Source organism: Pan troglodytes, chromosome 4, assembly GCF_028858775.2.
Source record: "Pan troglodytes isolate AG18354 chromosome 4, NHGRI_mPanTro3-v2.0_pri, whole genome shotgun sequence".
Classification (NCBI taxonomy): Eukaryota; Metazoa; Chordata; class Mammalia; order Primates; family Hominidae; genus Pan; species Pan troglodytes.
This window is the reverse complement of record NC_072402.2, coordinates 75180336-75200951: the sequence shown is the minus strand read 5'-3', so window position 1 is coordinate 75200951 and position 20616 is coordinate 75180336. Positions and strand designations below refer to the sequence as shown.

The window sequence follows — 20616 nt, the reverse complement described above, 5'->3', positions numbered from 1 at the left end:
CATCTGTGAACAGGGACAATTTGACTTCCTCTTTTCCTAACTGAATACCCTTTATTTCTTTCTCTTGCCTGATTGCCCTGGCCAGAACTTCCAACACTATGTTGAATAGGAGTGGTGAGAGAGGGCATCCTTGTGAATCTACAAAAATGCTATTAGTACTAATAAGTGAGTTTAGCAAGGTCACAGGATACAAAGTCAGTAATTATGAGTCAATTTTATTTCTGTTGACTAGCAACAAACAATTGTTAATAAAATTGTGAAAATAATACCAGTGATTAACAGCATAATACATATGGAAATCTGGCCGTGTGTGTGTGTAGTATTTATGCATTGAAAACCATAATACATTTCTGAGAGAACTAAAAGATCTATATAAATGAGAAGATGTACTGTATTCATGGATCAGAAGAGTCAATAGTGTTAACATTTCAGTTCTTCCCAAATTGATGTTTAGATTTAATGTAATCTCAATTAAATTCCAGTTGAATGTTTGGAGATAGAAATTGGATAAGCTGGTTCTAAAATTCATCTGGAAATGTAAACAACTTGGAATAGCCTAAACAATTTTGAAAAATACAAAACTAGAGAACTTACTTTACTCAGGTCACATAAATTGTAATTACACATATTAACATTTATTTCTTTTACAAGAAGAGCTCCTTGAGAGCAAGGATTTTGTTTTTGTTTTGTTTTGTTTAATCTGTGTATGCCTAGGGCCTTTACCTTTTCTTGAATATAGAAGGAACATAAATACTAGGTCCTCAATAAATGTTGCATGAATGAAAGAAATAATTTCACTTTTTATCCAAGCATTTTAGGAATCAACTTTGAGGTCTAATCTATATACAGTGAGGTGCAATTGAATGTTAAATGTGTAGATTTTGAATAGCCAGCGCTTTCTTTGAAGCTGTCAAATATTTATGATATATTCCAAAGGAAATTTTGGGGGTTTTGTTTATAAATTACTTTTGCAAGCTTTCTTCTCCGCTTTATTTGGGAACTTAATCGCTTAACATTACTGAAAGTCAGTTTTCAGAGCTGTCAAACCCAGTGCCTGACATAATGTTAAGATTGCGCTAACCAAATTTTACAAGCTAGTAACTACCAAAATGTAGGCTCAAAAAAGGGCTAGGGAAACAGTACACAGGAATAATAGAGAGGCACTTTGTAACTCCGATATAAAGCAACCTAGTGAAGAGCAAGGGGACAGAACCCCAGTGTTATAAGACACCTTGGCATCTATAAACCAACAGAAATATAACAGATATTACTAGCTGCATACTCCAATATACATTTCCTTTCTTCTCAAATTCTGTATTTTCTAGCTTCTCTTGCAGTTAGATGTGATTAAATGTGGCAACTATGTTTTGACCAATGAGGTGTAATGAAAGGGTAGTGTGAAACTTTGAAGAAGTCTCCGAAAGAAGGTTACAGACCCTTTTCACCCCTTCCTTTTTACTCTTTCCTCTGCCAGTAATGTGGATATGATGGCTGTGCACAAACAGCATTTTGTCAGAGCAATAGAATAGAAGGTACCCTGGTCCTTGACTCTGGAACCACCAAACCAGCTCTGGAGTAACTAAATCTAGATTTCTCTTAATGAGAGAGAAGTAGATTTATTGATATTTATCACATATATATGTATATTGCATATATAATTATGTTACGTTTATTGGAGTCTAACATACTTAAAGTTTGCCTTTTTACATGTGTAGGTCTGTGTGATTTGATAAATGAATGGTTGTGTCTCTCCAAAAACTTCCCTTGTGATGCCTCATTATAGAAACCCCTCCATCCCCACCTTTAACCTTTGGCAACTGTTGGCCTATTTTTTATCCCTATAGTTATGACTTGTTCAGAATGTTAATATAACTGGAATTATATCGTGTGTAGTCTTTTGAGTGTGGCTTCTTTAAGCAGAATGTATTTGAGTTGTTTTATATGTCAGTACTCTATTACTTTTTATTGCTGAATAAAATTTCACTCTATGGATGTACTACTTTTTTTAGTGCATTAACAGAATGAAGATTTGGGGTTGTTTCCAGTTTGGGGCAATTGTGAACAAAGCTGCTGTAATTATTCATCTACAGCTTTTTATTGTTTTTTAAAAAATAAATTTTCATTTATCTTAAATAACACTTAGAAATGACGTTGCTTGTGATATGGGAAGTATATATTTAACTTTATAAGAAACTGTTTTCCACAGTTGCAGTTCCATTTTGCATTCCCACAGTCAATGTATGCACATTCCAATTGCTCCATATCCTCATCAGCACTAGGTATCGTTAGCTTTTTTTTTAAAGCCATTCTTATAGGTTTGTAGTAATAGTGTATTGTGATTTTTAATTTGCATTTCTGAAATGACTAGTTATGTTAAGGATCTTTCCATATACTATTTATCATCTGTTTTTCTAACTTGATGAAGTGTCTGTAAAAATCTTTTCCCATTTTAAATATTGATTTATTTTTCTTATTGTTGAATTTTCAGAGCTTTTTAGATATTCTGGATACAAGTTAACACAAGCGTGGGTTTTTAAAAAGAGTCCGGCTTTCTTGGTTTCTCTACCTTGCTGCTGCTTTCACCATGTGATCTCTTTGCACTTGCCTGCTCCTTTTCTGCTTTTCACTATGCAGGCATGAGGTCTTCACCAGGAGCCAAGCAGACGCTGGCACCATGCTTTTTGTACTTCCTAGCCTGCAGAACTATGAGCTAAATAAACCTATTTTCTTTACAAATTACCCAGCCACAGATATTTGTTATAGCAACACAAAATGACTAAGACAGTCTAATTTACCAATATATTTAGGGATTGTATTTAAGAAATCTTTGCATTACCCAAGGTGGTAGACATTGTCCTTCACAATTTTAAGTTTTACAACTACATCTATGAACTATTTAAATTAGCTTTTATATGTATGTAGTGTGAGGTATGACTCAAAGTTGATTTTTTTTTTGCATAGGGATATCCAGTTGTTCCAGCATGATTTGTATCTGAGAATTATACAGCCTTCCCCCATTGAATGTATTCTGTATCACTTACTTAGCTCTTATGTCTGTTTGCTATGTTTCCCAAAAATAATAAGTACAAAAAGTTGAATACCACATTTGTCTCTTCGTTCTACCCTCAACTTTGCAACAGTAGATATAAATTATGATAGTTTTTTAAATAACTGAACATCACAAATACCAGATGATACTTTAGAATTATGATATGAAAGACCACACACAGACATAAAGTGTCATTATTTGGCTTATTTAAAGTTCTTCCTTTCTAAAAATGGGATCATAATACCAACAATAAGGGTTTGTGAGGATTAAATGAGATTAGGGATATAAACATATCTAGGATAGTGCTTGGAGAACATAGTAGGCAATCAATAAATACCAGGTCTTTTCTGCTCTTCTTCATAGACCATAAATAAAATATCAAAGCTAGTAAGTCCAACAGATATTTCCATTTATTTCAGTGGTATATTAACAGATTGAGACAGTTTTCACAATAAGGGAAAGGGAAAGAAAGCAGTTCACCTAGAAGTACAGATTTATCCAGCATCTGATAGTGACCAATTACACTATGATTTTATGGCTCCAGTTCTCTGAGTCTATGCCTAAAAAATGGATGCTAAAGTGCTAGGCCATTAGATATCTGTCAAAACATTTTATGCTGAAGAACACATATTTTGAAACTTGGAGTGAGATCTGGTCTTGTAAAATTAAAACTGTGTTTCATAAAAAAAGATTTAAAAATAGAATAAGGATCTGCCTGGGCCTTTCTGGACACACAATGAAAACATCCAGAAGACAAGAAAATGACACAGGTGGGATCATTACATTGCCCCAGGCGCAAATGCTTTCTGTCTTAAAATTTTGAATTCTTTCCAGTTACAAGTTCTGAACTTTCTGGCATCTGCCGCATAAATGCATCACAGAGTTTGGCAGAGGTAAAGGGAAGCATTAATTTTGCATGGAAATCACTTTAGAGATCTTGGTTTAATTTTTCTTGAAGGACTACATAAGCAACTTGAGTGATATAAAAGTCTAAAACTTGCAGGCTTGCTTGGCAGAATGAATCTAACAAGGAAGACCTTCTTTTAAAAAATGCCCAAATATTAAGATATTAAAATTCACAGAAATGGGAAAATGTTCTAATTTCTATATAAAACCCAGAGTAATGTTTATAAACACTTTGGACACAATTTTTATACATGTACACAGTAATTGCACTAAGAATACAGTTGCATTTAGGAGAAATTTATTTGGTGCTCATGTTTTCTACTTACAGTTATTTAAGTTATATGGCTCTGGAACATACTCAGAATATTCATTCAATCAAAGGGTTTGGAAAAATAAAAAGGTCTTATGATATCTAGACTTAGGAATGAATGCTGCAATAAATAACCACTTACACCCTTACATTTATGGCCAATTGATTTTCCACAAAGATGCCAAAACAATTCAATGTAAAAAGAGTAGTCCTTTCAACAAATGATGCTGGGATAACTGGTTATCCATATGTAAAAAGGTGAATTTGGGGCCGGGCATGGTGGCTCACGCCTGTAATCTCAGCACTTTTGAAGGCTGAGGTGGGTGGATCACCTGAGGTCAGGAGTTTGAGACCAGCCTGGCCAGCATGGCGAAACCCCATCTCTACTAAAAATACAAAAAATTTGCCAGGCGTGGTGGCGCGTGCTTGTACTCCTAGCTACTCAAGGGGCTGACACAGGAGAATTGCTTGAACCCGGGAGGCAGAGTTTGCAGTGAGCCGAGATCGTCCTACTGTACTCTAGCCTGGGCCACCAAGCAAGACTCCATCTCAAAAAAGAAAAAAAAAAAAAGGTGTATTTGGAGCCTTACTTTACCATATAAAAATTAACTCAAAATAAGTCATAGATTTAAGTGTAAAGAAGGTCCTAAAGAAAACATAGGAGAAAATATTTTTAACCTTGGATTAGGCAGTGAGTTCTTAGATGCAACACCAAAAGCACAAATGATGAAAGAGGGAAAAAAAAGATAAGTTGGACTTCATCAAAATTAAAAGTTTATGCACTTCCAAAGATACCATCAAGAAAGTGAAAAGAAAGATAAGCCAAAGACTTGGGGAAAATATTTGCAAATAATGTATCTGATAAGGTACTGACATCCAGAATATTTAAAGAACATCTAGAATTCGGCTGGGTGCGGTGGCTCACTCCTGTAATCCCAGCACTTTGGGAGGCTGATGCGGGTGGATCATGACGTCAGGAGATCGAGACCATCCTGGCTAACACGGTGAAACCCCATCTCTACTAAATGTACAAAAAATTAGCCGGCCGTGGTGGCGGGCGCCTGTAGTCCCAGCTACTCGGGAGGCTAAGGCAGGAGAATGGCATGAACCTGCAAGGCGGAGCTTGCAGTGAGCCGAGATTGCGCCACTGCACTCCAGCCTGGGCGACAGAGCAAGACTCCGTCTCAAAAAAAAAAAAAAAAAAAAGAACATCTAGAATTCAATAAAATGACAACCTAATTTTTTAAATGGGCAAAAGATTTGAGTACATATTTCACTAAAGAAAGATATGCAAATGCCCAATAAGCACACGAAAAGATGCTTGCCATCCTTAGTTATTAAGAAAATGCAAATAAAAATCACAATGGCATTTTTCATACCCACTAGAATGGTTATAATAAAAAAGACAATTAAAACTGTTGATGAGGAGGCAAAGAAACTAAAACTCACATATTACAGGTACAAATGTAAAAGGGTACAGCCACTCTGGAAAGCAGTTGGAAAGTTCCATAAAATAGCAAACATTTTGTAACTGACAACTTTCCTGAATTTGTTTCCCTGCTCTAACAGTTTTTTTGTTTTTGTTTTTGCTTTTTTGTTTTGGTAGAGTCTTTAGAGTTTTCTGTATGTAAGATAATGTTAACAAAAAACAGAGACAATTTCACTTCTTTCCTATTTGGATAACTTATTTCTTTTTCATTCCTAATTGACTCCAGTACTGTGTTGAGTAGAAATTGTCAAAGTGGGTATCCTTTTCTTGATCTTGGTTTTAGAGAAAAAGCTATCAACTCTGCACTGTTGAGTATGATGTTAGCTGTGGGCTTATCATATATGGCCTTTAATAATGTTGACATGCATTCCTGCAACACCTATTTTGTTGTGAGTTTTTCTCATGAACAATGTTGAATTTTATCAAATGCTTTTTCTGCATCTATTGAGATGTCATGTGGTTTCTGTTCTTAATTTTGTTACTGTGGTAATCATATTTATTGGTTTACATATATTGAACCATCCTTGCATACCTGGGATAAATCCCATTTGATCGTGGTGAATTATCTTCTTCATAAGCTGTTAGATTTGCTTTGCTAACATTTTTGCGATGATTCTTGCATCTATGTTCACTAGGGATATTGTTCTGTAGCTTTCTTTTTTATAGTATCCTTGTCTGGCTTGGTATCAGGGCAATGCTAGCCTTGTAAAATGGGGTTAGAATTATTCCCTTTCTCTTCAACTTTTTTGGAAGAGTTTGAGAAGAATTGGTATTAATTCTTCTTTAACTCTTTGGTAGAATTTATCAGTGAAGTCATCAGGTCCTGGTTTTTTTTTGATGGTGAACTCTTATTACTGATTCATTCTCCTTACTTGTTATTGGTCTGGTCAGATTTTCTACTTCCACACTGCCAACAATCTATATGAAAAAGACACATGCACACGTATGTTTATTGTGGCACTATTCATAACAGCAGAGACTTGGAACCAACCCAAATGTCCATCAGTAATATACTGGATAAAGAAAATGTGGCACATATACACAATGGAATATATGCAGCCATAAAAAAGGATGAATTCATGTCCTTTGCAGGGACATGGATGAAGCTGGAAACTATCATTCTCAGCAAAGTAACACAGGAACAGAAAACCAAACACCGCATGTTCTCACTCATAAGTGGGAGTGGAACAATGAGAACACATGGATATAGGGAGGGGAACATCACACACTGGGGCCTGTCGGGGGGTGGGAGGCTAGGGGAGGGATAACATTAGGAGAAATACCTAATGTAGGTGACGGGATGATGGGTGCAGCAAACCACCATGGCGCATGTATACCTATGTAACAAAACTGCACATTCTGCACATGTACCCCAGAACTTAAAGTATATATATATATAAAGAAATTAAGAAAGTAATTTTATTTACAATAACATTAAAAAAATACTTAGGGAATAACTTTAACCAAGGAGTTAAAAGATCAGTACACTGAAAACTATTGGCCAGGTGTGGTGGCTCACGCCTGTAATCCCAGCACTTTGGGAGGCCAAGGCAGGCAGATCGCTTGAGGCCAGAAGTTTGAGACCAGCCTGCAACATGGTGAAACCCTGTCTCTACTAAAAATATAAAAATTAGCCAGGCATGGTGGCGGGCGCCTGTAATCCCAGCTACTCGGGAAGCTGAGGCGGGAAAATCACTTAAACGTGGGAGAATCACTTGAACCTGGGAGGCGGAGGCTGCAGTCAGTGGAGATTGTGCCACTACACTCCAGCTTGGGTGAGAGAGTGAGACTCTGTCTCAAAAAAAAAGAAAAAAAAATGAAAGAAAACTATCAAACATTGATGAAAGAAATTGAAAAAGACACAAATAGGCCAGGTGCGGTGGCTCATGCCTGTAATCCCAGCACTTTGAGAGGCCGAAGCGGGTGGATCACAAGGTCAGGAGTTTGAGACCAGCCTGACCAACATGGTGAAACCCCATCTCTACTAAAAATACAAAAATTAGCCAGGTGTGGTGGCGTGCGCCTGTAATGCCAGCTACTCAGGAGGCTGAGGCAGGAGAATTGCTTGAATCCAGCAGGTGGAGGTTGCAGTGAGCCGAGATTGCGCCACGGCACTCCAGCCTGGGCGATAGAGCGAGACTGTCTTAAAAAAAAATAAAAAAAAAGGACACAAATAAATGGAAAGATATTCCATGTCCATGGATTAGAAAAATTAATGTTGTTGACATGTCTAAACCATCCAAAGTGATCTACAAATTCAATGCAATCTCTTTCAAAATTCCAATGTCATTTTCCATAGAAATAGAAAAAAAAAACCCTAAAATTCATATGAAACCACGAAAGATCCCAAATCACCAAGGCAGTGATAAGCAAAAGGCAAAAAGCTGGAGACATCACATCACACTCCCTGATTTCAAAATAAAAGCTATTGTAATCAACAGACACATCAACTACTGGAACATGATATAGTCCAGAAATAAACCCAGGTACTTACAGCCAATTGATTTTCAACAAAGATGCCAAGAACACACAGTCTCTTCAGTAAATGGTGTTGAAGAAACTGGATATCCACATGCAGAAGAATGCAATTAGACCCTTATCTCATACCATATACAAAAATCAACTCAAGATGGATTAAAAACTTAAATGTAAGACCTGAAACTGTGAAACGACTAGAAGAAAACAGGAAAAAACCTTCCTGACATTCTTCTGGGCTTAGATTTTTTATATGTGATCCAAAGGCACAGGCAATAAAAGCAAAAATGGGCAAAAGCGATTGCATTGAAACTAAAAAGCTTCTAATCTTTGTCTTTCAATTAGAATTTTTAGACCATTTCTAATTAATTTTATTATCGATGAGGTTGAATTTACATCTGCCATATTGCTTTTTGTTTTATGCTTATCACATTGCTTTGATTTCTTATCTTGTTTTTGATAGAATTTTTCATTGTATCTTCATTATTATGTATTGATTATAAAAATATGATAGCAATTGCTTTAGAGTTTGTAATATACATCTTTAACGTATCAAATTCTCTCATCAAATAATACTGTGCTATTTCAAATATAGTATAAAACAACATATTTTCCTTCTTCCTCCTAATCTTTACAATTATTGTCATACATTTTACTTGGACATGGTTATATAAAACTCAAAGTACATTAGTGCATTGTTTTTTTACCATTTTTGCTTTACATCAATTTATTTTTTAAAGAGATCTAAACATTTTTTAAAATGCATTTTACATTTACTTTCATTTTTACATTTGTAGTATTCTTCGTTTCTTTGTGTAGATTCAGATTTCCACTTTTGTCATATTTATTCTACCTATGTCTTTTAACGCTTATTTTAGTAGATGTCTGATGGTAGTGAATTACCTCAGCTTTTGTCCATTTGAAAAAGTCTTGAGTTCACCTTATTTTTAAAATATATTTTGACTGGCTATAGAATATTAGATTGACAATTAGTTTTTTCTTTTAGAACTTTAAGGATGTTGTTCCATAGTGGTTAGGCTTCCATAGTTTCTGGCAAGAAGCTGCTTACCTCATCTTTGTTTTTCTGTATTTTAAGCTTTTGAAATCCTCCCTCTGGGTCTTGTGGTGTTTGTTCTACCCTCCCTTACTGACAGTGCTCCTTCGCTTAGGACTGTGAGTACAAGGGTGTTACACCTCTGCTCCAGGACTAAGCTGTTGTTGCTTGTTGCTTGGCAAAAGCTCAGAAACAGACAGGTGTATTTCTACTTCTCCCCTAGGGGAATGAGATCTTTGCTTGGGCTCTAGAGTGGGATGTTATTCTTTTAATGACTTATTTTTCAGTGTGTTTTCTGGTGTATGTTAAAAACAGTGCATTAACACATGTAAGTGATTTACAAATACCTGCCTATATAGGGGGCAGACATTAAGCAGTTTGGCTGATCAGGGGTAAAGTCAGAGTAATTTGGAGGCCACTTAGAGAGGGACAGAATTAATAACTCTGATCGATTGGAAGTAGAATTTGCCTCTTCCTCTTCAATTTGATGACAACATGATTCAGATGGTTTACTTTATTTCCATGAGTAACCTCATTTATAAATAGAGAATCTTTTACAGTGCATGTCTTATTTTATTTTAAAATAATTATTAGATTTATGTGCCAAAATGGCGAAGCAGTCTTTATGACTCTTCCCTATTTTAACCTCCCCCCTCCTTTTTTTTTTTTTAAATAAATGAAAAATCTCCTGATCATTTTTAGGACTGTGAGGACGTGGGAAGTTGAAAATCCAAAGAAGCAAAAAAGTGTGTTTAAACCACGGACGATGCAAGGCAAAAAAGTCATTCCCACTACGTGCACATATAGTAGAGATGGAAACCTCATAGCAGCTGCCTGCCAGAATGGAAGCATACAGATCTGGGACCGAAATTTGACTGTAAGTTAAATCTTTTCTTAGAACATGGCCACCTTAAATCTTTCCGTAGAAGATGGCCACCTTACAAAGACAAACGTGTTAAAATATTATGAAGGTGAATTTCCTGAATTTAGACCTAATTTAAACTTCAGTGTTAGGTGATCAAACGTTGAGACTTTTGTAGTATACAGCATTTCAGCAGACATTTCAACTCTGTATTTTTCAGTACATATTATATTTTGTTTTTAAAATAAATTTACTCTTTTGGTATAAAATTTAAAAACCATGGTGCAGCTTATTATATGGCATCTCAGTTTATTTGATTTTGAAAGTGAAGTGTTTAATAGTAATATAAAACAACACTAAGCAGAGAACTAGAAAATACCCTTTAAAAGATTTAAGAAAAACATGAAAAGTCCAAGATGAGCCATCAGTTGTTTTGTAGTTATTTTTCTAGTAATTTAAGTAATATTTTAATATTCTATGACATTTCATTTAGATAGGTTTCAGGTTTTTTCTTTACAGTTTCAGGCTATTAGTAGAATAAATAAAGTTTGGAATTGGAAGGAATGATAGAATCCATATAAATAATGAATACAAAAGCCCTTGGCTAATTCTGTCAATTACCAATAAGCTGTAAAAAGCTTCTTGTTTTATGTATGGATGGTAAAACAAAGATGTTTGTTAAATGGAATGAGTCTAGACACCAGTGTTAAAATAAAATTCTACACAAACACATTTTGGATATCCTTATTTTATAAAAGTTTCTGGCCACATTATTAATTCAGTAAATGTTTACTACATACTATAAACTAGGCACTATTCTAGGCACTGATAATACTTATCAAAAATTCCTGTCCTCATGGAGTTTTCATTCTAGTTAAATATATATGCATATATTCCACCTTTGTCTATCAAATATTTACATTTTGAAGGGGATCCCAGGAAACACAATTGTTTTTTCAGGCAGATGTGTTGGAAGAAGGTTAAAAAGTGTTGATAGACGGGAAAAGAATCTATACTGATAATGCTGAAAATATCTTTGGCATTTTCTGTTTGTCAGATCTTTTTATTTCTGTTTTCATCTCTACTGTAAACCTCATAAAGCTTCATAACAGCATAGAGATCTTAAAAACTTCTTTGAATTGTAAACTGAGTTTTAACCAAGCAGTAAATTTTTTAGTAACTGGTTTTCATCATCTCTGGGTGCTGTTGACTTAAATACAGAAATGATAAAACATGCAGTTTTCTTGTGTAGCTTTAATAGTAGTGTTTTTTGTATAGTGTATATGTATGTGACTTTCTCTTAGAACCCATACATTTTTATAAAGTTGAATATAGTTTTTAAAGATTTGTCTTGTGTATCTTGAAATAAGGAGTATCTCCTATTTTCAGTTTTGTAGAAAGAAAGCCATTGGAATGCCACTTTCTAACAAGTATCTCTTAAAGCCGTTCAGCTAATTACAGTCTTTGATTGTTTTGTTAGAATGTATTTAATAAATGAATGTAAGTTTATTATACCATATCTCATTTGTTATATTTTATTCATATTTTTACATTTGGATACAAATGTGTGTCAACTGGAAACAAATCAAGTTGAAAAGAAAAACTTGCCAGCAGGAAACACAGCTTGATTTGAAAACAGATTTTTAAAAAATTCCTTGCTCCCCCCTCCCCTCCCCTCCCCTCCCCTCCCCTCTCCTCCCCTCCCGTCCCCTCCCGTCCCCTTTCTTTTTTGACAGAGTCTTTCTCTGTCACCTAGGCTGGAGTGCAGTGGAATGATCTCAGCTCACTGCAACCTCTGCCTCTCGGGTTCAGGCAATTCTTATGCCTCAGCCTCCTGAGTGGCTGGGATTACATACAGGCGTGTACCACCACACCCAGCTAGTTTTTGTATTTTTGGTAGAGACAGGGTTCCACCATGTTGTCCAGGCTGGTCTCAAACTCCTGGCCTCAGGGATCCACCCACCTTGGCCTCCCAAAATGCTGGGATTACAGATGTGAGCCACTGTGCCTGGCCTGGATTTTTAAAAAATTTCTTAACTTTTTTTTCAGCAAGAAAAATAACCATCCACAGGGAAACACTAAAGCTGAAATGAGAATGCCCAGTAACAATAGTTTTTCCAAACAGTAGTTAAATAATTATATGATGGATAATGGTTAATCTGTATTTTGTGATGATTAAGTAAAACATTCATAATTGCCACATTTAATCCTAGAATTTTCATTAGATCAACTTGAACTTCAGTAAATTAAACAAAACATATTTTTTTAGAAGTAAGGTATCTCTATTAATGATATATTTCTGTGTTCTCAAGACCTACATTTACTCTAGAGTTATATTGGTCAATATGCTAGCCACTAGCCACATTTGACTATTTTAATTTTAATTAAAATAAAATACAATTAGAATTTCAGTTTCTCAATCACACTGGCCACTTTTTAGGTACCCAGTAGCATCATGTGACCAGTGGCTACTTAATGGACAATATAGACCATTTTCATCATTGCAGAAAGTTCACTGGACATTGCTCCTCAAGAGGAGTGGTTGTTTGCCCAAGGGTCCTTTTATTCATATGATGATGGTCAGCCTTTCATTTGAGAAGAAGGCCTCTTCAGAGAAGCTTCTGTGGATCTGCACTGCCTCCTTGATTCTCTACTTCCCATTCACCAGCATAATTTGAGCAACAGGAAGGCATCTATTGCCTTGTTGGCATGATGTGAGAGAGGGGGACAGAATAGTGGGAGATGACGTTGGAGCAGTAAAAGCATGCACCCTGATTTTGCACATGTTGAGCCTGACAGTCTGCAACACTCTTTTTTTTTTTTTTTTTTTTTTTTTTTTTTGAGACGGAGTCTTGCTCTGTCGCCCAGGCTGGAGTGCAGTGGCACAATCTTGGCTCACTGCTACCTCCACCTCCCGGATTCAAGTGGTTCTTCTGCCTCAGCCTCCAGAGTAGCTGGGACTACAGGCATGTGCTACCACACCTGGCTAATTTTTGTATTTTTAGTAGAGAGGGAGTTTCACTATATTGGCCACGTTGGTCTCAAACTCCTGACCTCGTGATCCGCCCGCCTTGGCCTCCCAAAGTGCTAGGATTACAGGCGTGAGCCACCACGCCTGGCCATTCTGCAGCACTCTTATAGCTATTCATATGGCTTTTTCTCTCATCTCTTTCAGTTCAGAGGACTGAAATTTCTTCTTCTCAGCAAGACCTTCCCTGACCACACCATATTTAAATTGCAGCCTTCTCCCTGCCAGTGGTACTCTCTACCCCTCTTATTTTCTTCCATAGTGCTGATTGCTGTCTGACCTGCTGTACTGTATGTTTCACTATTTGTTTGTTTGTTTGTTTAACTTTTGAGACAAGTTCTCACTCTGTCACTCAGGCTAGAGTGCAGTGGCATGATTACAACTCACTGTGTGGCCTTGACCTCCTAGGCTCAGTTGATCCTTCTGCTTCAGCCTCTCGAGTAGCTGAGACCATGGGCATGCGCCACCATGCCCAGCTAATTTTCTTATTTTTTATAGAGATGGAGGGCTCACTATGTAACCCAGGCTGGTCTTGAACTCCTGGACTTAAGCAGTCTCCCCACCTCGGCCTCCCCAAGTGCTGGTATGACAGGCATGAGCCACTGCACCTGGCCCTCTTTATTGGCTGTTTCCTTCTAGTAGGATATTGGCTGCATGAGGGAAAGGATTGCTGTCTGTTCTACTCCCTGCTGTATTCCCAGAGCAAAGACAGTGCCTAGTGTATAGCAGACCTTCAGTAACTATTTGTTGAATGAATAAATGGATGTGTATGTATTCTAAAATAGTAACATAAAATGAGATGGTCAGTTTAGTTCTAAGAATACATTTAAAGAATAGTAGCATAAAAACATTATCCTAGTTATGTGAATACACAATGAGATAGAGTTGGGTATGTGTACGAGTTTTGGGGTAGGGGGAGAGGAGAGAGGTATTGGAGTAGTTTTTGGTATATTCTTAATAAAATATAAATATATTAATCTGTATATGTGACTGATTTTGGATTTGCTAATAACAGGCAAATTTTTAAAAACTATATTCATGTCTCTTTATAATTCTGGGCTTTCAAATAATTCAGCATGTATAGTCTTATGAATACCTAATAACTTCTCTTCATATCAAAACACCTATCAGATTTATTCTTTGACTTTGCACAAAGCACTGTTGCTGTTCTTTAATATCTATCAGGAATCTACAATATACTAGACTCTTGACTAAAAGAACATACTATGTTTTCTTATCTTGCAATTACTGTTTGTAGGCTAAGTTTTTGTCAGGAAAATTGGGATTCATCTGATTCATGGAGTTTTGTTCTCCCTAGACACAGGTGATGGGAGGGAATAATATTTGAGGTTGTTTGATTTTGCAGTAGGCACCACTAGCAACTTGACCCCTGCTCTATCTGACTGCCTTCTATTGCCCTTTTGGCCTGCAAGCCCTTGCCCAGATTCTTGGGCTGTTCCTTTTGGGAAAATCACCACACAGCACAATGCCTTACCAAGAAAGCCGCAAGATTTCCCCAGCTCGGTTGGCTGTTTAGTGCCCCCATTTTCAGCCATGCCAGAAAGTGGAACGGAGGAATCTGAGGCAGTAATCATATCAGGAAATCAGCTTCTGGCAAGTAAGACAACAAATATGAAGAAAAAAGAAATATCCAGCACACAGCAAATCTTTAAATGTCTCCAGTTGCTGTCAGATAACCCATGTTAAAAGATTACTTTATGTCTTTCTGCATCCTTCTTCTTATTAATACATGTATTCACAGATATATAGATTGGGCATGGTGGCCCATGCCTGCAATCCCAGCACTTTGGGAAACCAAGGTGGGCAGATTACAAGGTCAGGAGTTCAAGACTCCTGTCTCTACTAAAAATACAAAATTAGCTGGGCATGGTGGCAGGCACCTGTAGTCCCATCTACTTGGGAGGCTGATGCAGGAGAATCGCTTGAATCTGGGAGGCGGAGGTTGCAGTGAGCCGAGATTGTGCCACTGCACTCCAGCCTGGGCGACAGAGCAAGACTCCGTCTCAAAAAAAAAAAAAAAATTTGTTTTTATGTAGAGAGAATTTGAAGCTTGTTTTTTTAATTTGAAAGCATAAAATAGTAGATATAGCTTGATTTCTTTGCTTTTTTTCAAAATGTCTTTATTTAAATGGGATCCAGTAATTTTACCTACATGAAATATGTGCTTCTCAAAAAAAAAAGTTGGTTTTTTGGTTTATTATTATTTTATTCTATGCCACTCCTCTCCTCTGTCATTGTCCCATCTCTATCCCTTGATGCTTGTAAATTACCTGATAGGTATCCTTTTGTGATTTTCTCCATATCTGTATATCTGTATCTGTTCACATCTGGAACATTTCAACTGGTATTTTTGAGGAGCTCTCACCTCACTGAGAATAAGACAAAAGAAATTTAAACCTATAAGTAGTTTGTAAAAAATTCAGAGAATGATCTGTAAGGTAATTTATGACCAGGTGCTACTTTGTATAATGCCCATCATATGGAAGAGTTAGGGAAGGCAGAGGTCAGGTGGGGAGTCATAGGGCCTCTGAAAGGTGCACAGTTTGGATGAGCAACAGGATTAATAGGGATTACAGAGTAATAATGTTCATAGTTTACTAAACAAAGCAGAAATAGTGAGCTATTCTGCATATAAAAATGATACTAAAGGATCTTTTGAGATTCTTACTTCCCAAAACAGTCTTGAATCTTCTCTTTTAGAATCACCAGCAAGCTAATTTGATATAATGAAGGAAAAGTAAAGCAGAATAAAAATAATGTTTTGTGGGAGAGGTGGCACTTGAGTCCCTGGGTGCCCTCAAGTTACTTAAAGTCTCTTAGAAGTCACTTCTCACTGTTGGACACCATCTGCTGTGCCTTACATTAACAATAATTTTCACAATTTAAAAATTTGCTTTTAGTGGGGTTTTTTGTTAAATTTTCATAATGCAGCTTTGAACATTTTTCTCTCACACCTCAAGTACACTAATTTAAGACAAATTCTCATACTATTTGTTAACTACTTTCTGTAGTGATTTTTTTTTAATGGCTGGTAATTGCATCTTTTTGTTGCTTTTGGGATATTCTTATAAAGCTGTCATAGCCACTAAAAATGAAGGCAGTATTTACTTTTATGGAGGTTCCCTATGTATGTGTACTAAGCTAGATTGTTAGCAAGAAGGAAGAATTTTATGATAGCATGCTGTTAATATTTTCTTTATATTTTTCATTTATATCTATTAGAGCAATCTAAACTCCCTAAATTGAGTGTTAAGCTGTTGGTATTCAAGATTTTGGAGATTTTTAAAAAAATAATGCATTGATATATTTTTAGCATATAATGTTTTATCCTTGTTTCCAGTCTTGTTTGTGATAAATTTGTCATCTGTTATATAATTTTAAAGTCATATGACTTTGATTTTGAAAACATTTTATTACATAGTTATTCATTATTTACTGCCGTCTGCAACTGTGAAGATGCGTGAAGAACTCATGTTTCATTTCAAAATTTTCCTTTGAGATTATTTTGATTTCAGCCTTTTTTTTTTTTTTTTAAAAAAACTTCTTTGACATACCATTTTAGCTATTAATCTTTGGAATAATGTATGGAGAGCTTTTTAAATTCTGATTACTCTATAGTCGATAAGTATCCTTTATTTTCCTGATAGTGATATCATCAAAGACTTGTATAAGTTAAACATGACCTCCAATGGTTAAGACTGTGCTTGCAGCCCAGACTAATGACCTCATCTAGGTGTCTTCTCCTTTCTTTCTGCAAAGACTAATCATTTAACAATAATTCACAACTTTTACCTAATAATAGGTGTTCAAGTTAAAGTAGCACGGTATTCACTATAAGGAGAGGGAGTAGTTGTAGACAAAAAGAACTCTATTTTATTTTTAAACAATTTTTTAATACCAAATGATTTAGAGAATGTTTCTGCTATCTTTGAGAAAAAAGATCATCTGTGTGAAATATAAAGAGCAATGCTAGAAATTCAAAGTTTTGTCTCTTCAATAGACCTAATTCTGGGAATGTAGAAGAATATGTATGTATATATTGACAGCTAAATGTCTACTGCATAGTCCTACAGCATGTTTTATAGATGACATCTGAGATATACAATTACATTATATTTTACTTCAGATTTCATGTCTGTGAGTCCTGACTTTCCTAAGCTCTGTTCTTCTCATTTTCTTTATTTACAAAATGAGGGCATGATCCCCCCATGTCATGTTGTTATGAGGATTATATTAGGTAATATATATAAAGCATTCAGATAGGACGTGCACATAACAGGTTCTTAATAACTGCTGGTCTTCGTCTTTTTTCTTTTTAACTCCTAGGGTACTTACAGTTTTTGTAGAATGGTAAAGTTAGACCTCAAGATACTATTTAACTCTGGCTGTGAACATCTTACGCATCCAAGTCTGACAGATTTCTAGGCGACTAAAGGTTTGGTTTAGGAGGATAAAGAGTATAGGTGCCTTGCTCCAGCCAGTCATTCATTGTATGCAAATGTAACCACCATCAATAAGTAACAATGCTATGGACCCATGTTTTAGTTATGCCTGAGTAGATACATCAATTATAATGATCTTTTTACAAATATTCAACAGAACACGTGACATATGAACTATTCTATAGTGCTTTAACATGCCTATTTTCAATGGTTACATTTCCAAAAAAGTATATCATTGATTCAAAACACAAAACCATCATAACTGCAAATTACTTGCAGGCACTAAACTTAAATTCTAATTTGTCAATTATTTTCATAGAGTTATATAAGTTTTAATAATAATGCTCTTGTAAATAATGCTCTTATAAAATGCTCCTGCAAATGCTTTTGTCACACATGCTGTTAGAAGCAACATTCACTAAATGAAAAAATACTGGCTTTTGAAAAAGTTAGGGTAAAAGGTTTTTTAAAAATACGGATGATTATTATCCTTGTTTTTTAAGACTCTGAATAATATAATAATTTAAGACTTCCAGTTAAAACATGGCAGGTTAAACACATTTGTTCAACCATGCTTCCTCCTGAAACCTCACTAAAGTGACAGGAAAGGCTCTTTTTAAAGCATAAACCCAAATGGATGAAGAGAATTAGAGAGGAGATGATAGCAGAAAAGAGGTATCAAGATTCATTTGGAAGCTGGAAGGCAGATGCATACATGGTAACTGACTTAGCCACCTAGAGAAAGCTGAAACCTTAGCCATGGTAGGAGAAGCCTGTAAAAGGCAAACTGATTTGTCTTATAATTCCCTCCTCTGCTCTATGCAGCCAAATCACTGCTCTCCCTTTACCATCACAGAAGACAAAAGAATTACTTTTAAAGGGGGCCTAATAAAGAGACCCTATATTCCAGGCAAAGAAAATCTTCATGTAGAGTTGTTTGTCCTCTCCTCCTCCTCTGTTGTTGTTATTGTTGTTTTTGTTATTATTATTATTGCACTTACTAAGTACTTACTGTGAGCCAGGCAATATTTTAAGCACTTGTAATATTTTATTTAATCCACACAGCAACTCTATGATATAAATGCTGTCATTATTGTTTTACTGATTTAAAAAAAATCCAGAAACAAAGAAATTGACTTGCCTACTAAAAACTACAGTTAGTATGTAGCATAACTGAGGTTCAATCCCAGGCAGTCTGGCTCAAGAGTCTATACTGAGAGTCAGGAAAACTATGGCCATGTACCAAATCTAGCCCACTACCTGTTTTTGTATGGCAAGCTAAGAATGGTTTTTACATTTTTGGATGGTTGTATTATTTTTCTATGGCTGCTGCAACAAACTACCACAAATTTAGTGGCTTAAAATAACAGAAATGTATTATCTTACAATTCTATAGGCTAAAGTCTCTTTGGGCTAAAATCAAGGTGTTAGCAGGGTGTTCCTTTCTGGAGGCTCCAGGGAGAATCTCTTTCCTTGCCTTTTCCAGTTTCTAGAGGCTGCCCTTTTATCTTGGCTCCTGGCACACTTCCTTCATCATCAAGGCCAGCAACGTTGTTGAGTCCTTCTTATATCATAACACTGCAACCTTCTGTTCTGCTTCCCTCTGCCACTTTTTAAAGACCCCTGTGATTACATCTAGCCTACTCAGATAATCTAGGATAATCTCCCTATTTTAAGGTCAGCTGATTAGCAACATTAAATCAATCTGAAACCTTAATTTCCCTTTGCCTCATAAGGTAATATAGTAACAGGTTCCAGGGACTCAGATGTGGAAATCTTTGGGAGTATTACTCAGCCTATCATAATGGATTCAGAAAATCAAAATAAAAATATTTTATGACACATGAAAATTATATGAAATTCAAATTTCAGTGTCCATAAATTTTATTATAACAGCCTTGCTCATTCATTTGTATATTATCTGTGACTGCTTTTGTATCATATTAGCAGAATTGAGTAGTTGCAACAGAGTATATGGTCCTCAAAGCCTAAGATACTTACTCTATGGCCCCTTATAGAAAAAGATTTTGACCCCTGTCATATAGTTTCTAATTTGGATTTTAGGGCTTTTCTCTTCGATATTAATGGTAGACATGGGTCACTAGACATTTGGGGAAATCCTCTAACATGAAATACAGAAACTTATACTAAACAGAATAAGCAAGTCAGAGGAGAGAGAGATAATGTAGAAAACTGAAGAAATTTTCAAGGAAAAAATTATTCTCTCTAAGAGTATAATTGATACTCTTAGAGAGAAAATAGAGACTAGTACAACCAAGAAACTAAAGCAGATTACTACCAAAAAATTTGAATGTTAAGAGATTAAGAAAGATCTCTTGCAAAATAAATATGTGATTGAGGGATAAGGGAAGGAACCCCTAGGAGTATTAAAATCTCCTGGAAAGTATATGTAAATATAGTTGAGGAAGCCTAGGAAGTAGAATAAAATACAGTGATAGAAAAAAGATAGGAGACTTACAGTGTCAATTCAGGGTCTAGTATTTGACTAGAAAGTTCTAATGAAAATACAGGAGAGGGAGGTTGGAATTAGGTAAGAAAGAGTTACTAAAAATAAAGAGGTCTCAGAACTGAAAAAAAGTGATTTTCCAGAGAGGAAGGACTCATCTGGAAAGAATGAAAAAGACGCACACCAAGCCATGCGTCATGAAATTTCAGGACACCAGGAATATAGAGAAGATTTTACTCACAGGGAATACAATAGGAAACATGTGACACAAGAATAATAGGACCATGTAATTTGGGATGTTGGTAAGACAGTTGCTCAAATGTAAGACCAGGGATTCTGTATTAGTGCAAAGGGATGTCATCTTTCTCAGTCTTCTGTTGAGGTGATGAAATATTTTAAGTTCGGTAATCATTACTTTTAGTGACTGCTCACCAAATCTTCTTAACTCTGTCCTAAGCATTATTTATTCCAGACATACATTCAGCTACATGTGAAACAACCCACCAGGATTAT

At 35.8% G+C, this 20616-nt stretch overlaps 1 protein-coding gene across 2 annotated transcripts in view; it reads left to right on the top strand.

Annotated features, from left to right (window-relative positions):
- The window catches only part of WDR70 (WD repeat domain 70), a 365950-nt gene that overhangs the window by 208593 nt on the left and 136741 nt on the right, over positions 1-20616 (top strand). For both annotated transcript variants that reach the window (XM_054684042.2, NM_001280169.1), the window contains 1 exon segment: positions 9986-10160. In XM_054684042.2, the coding sequence (XP_054540017.1) occupies positions 9986-10160 (175 nt within the window).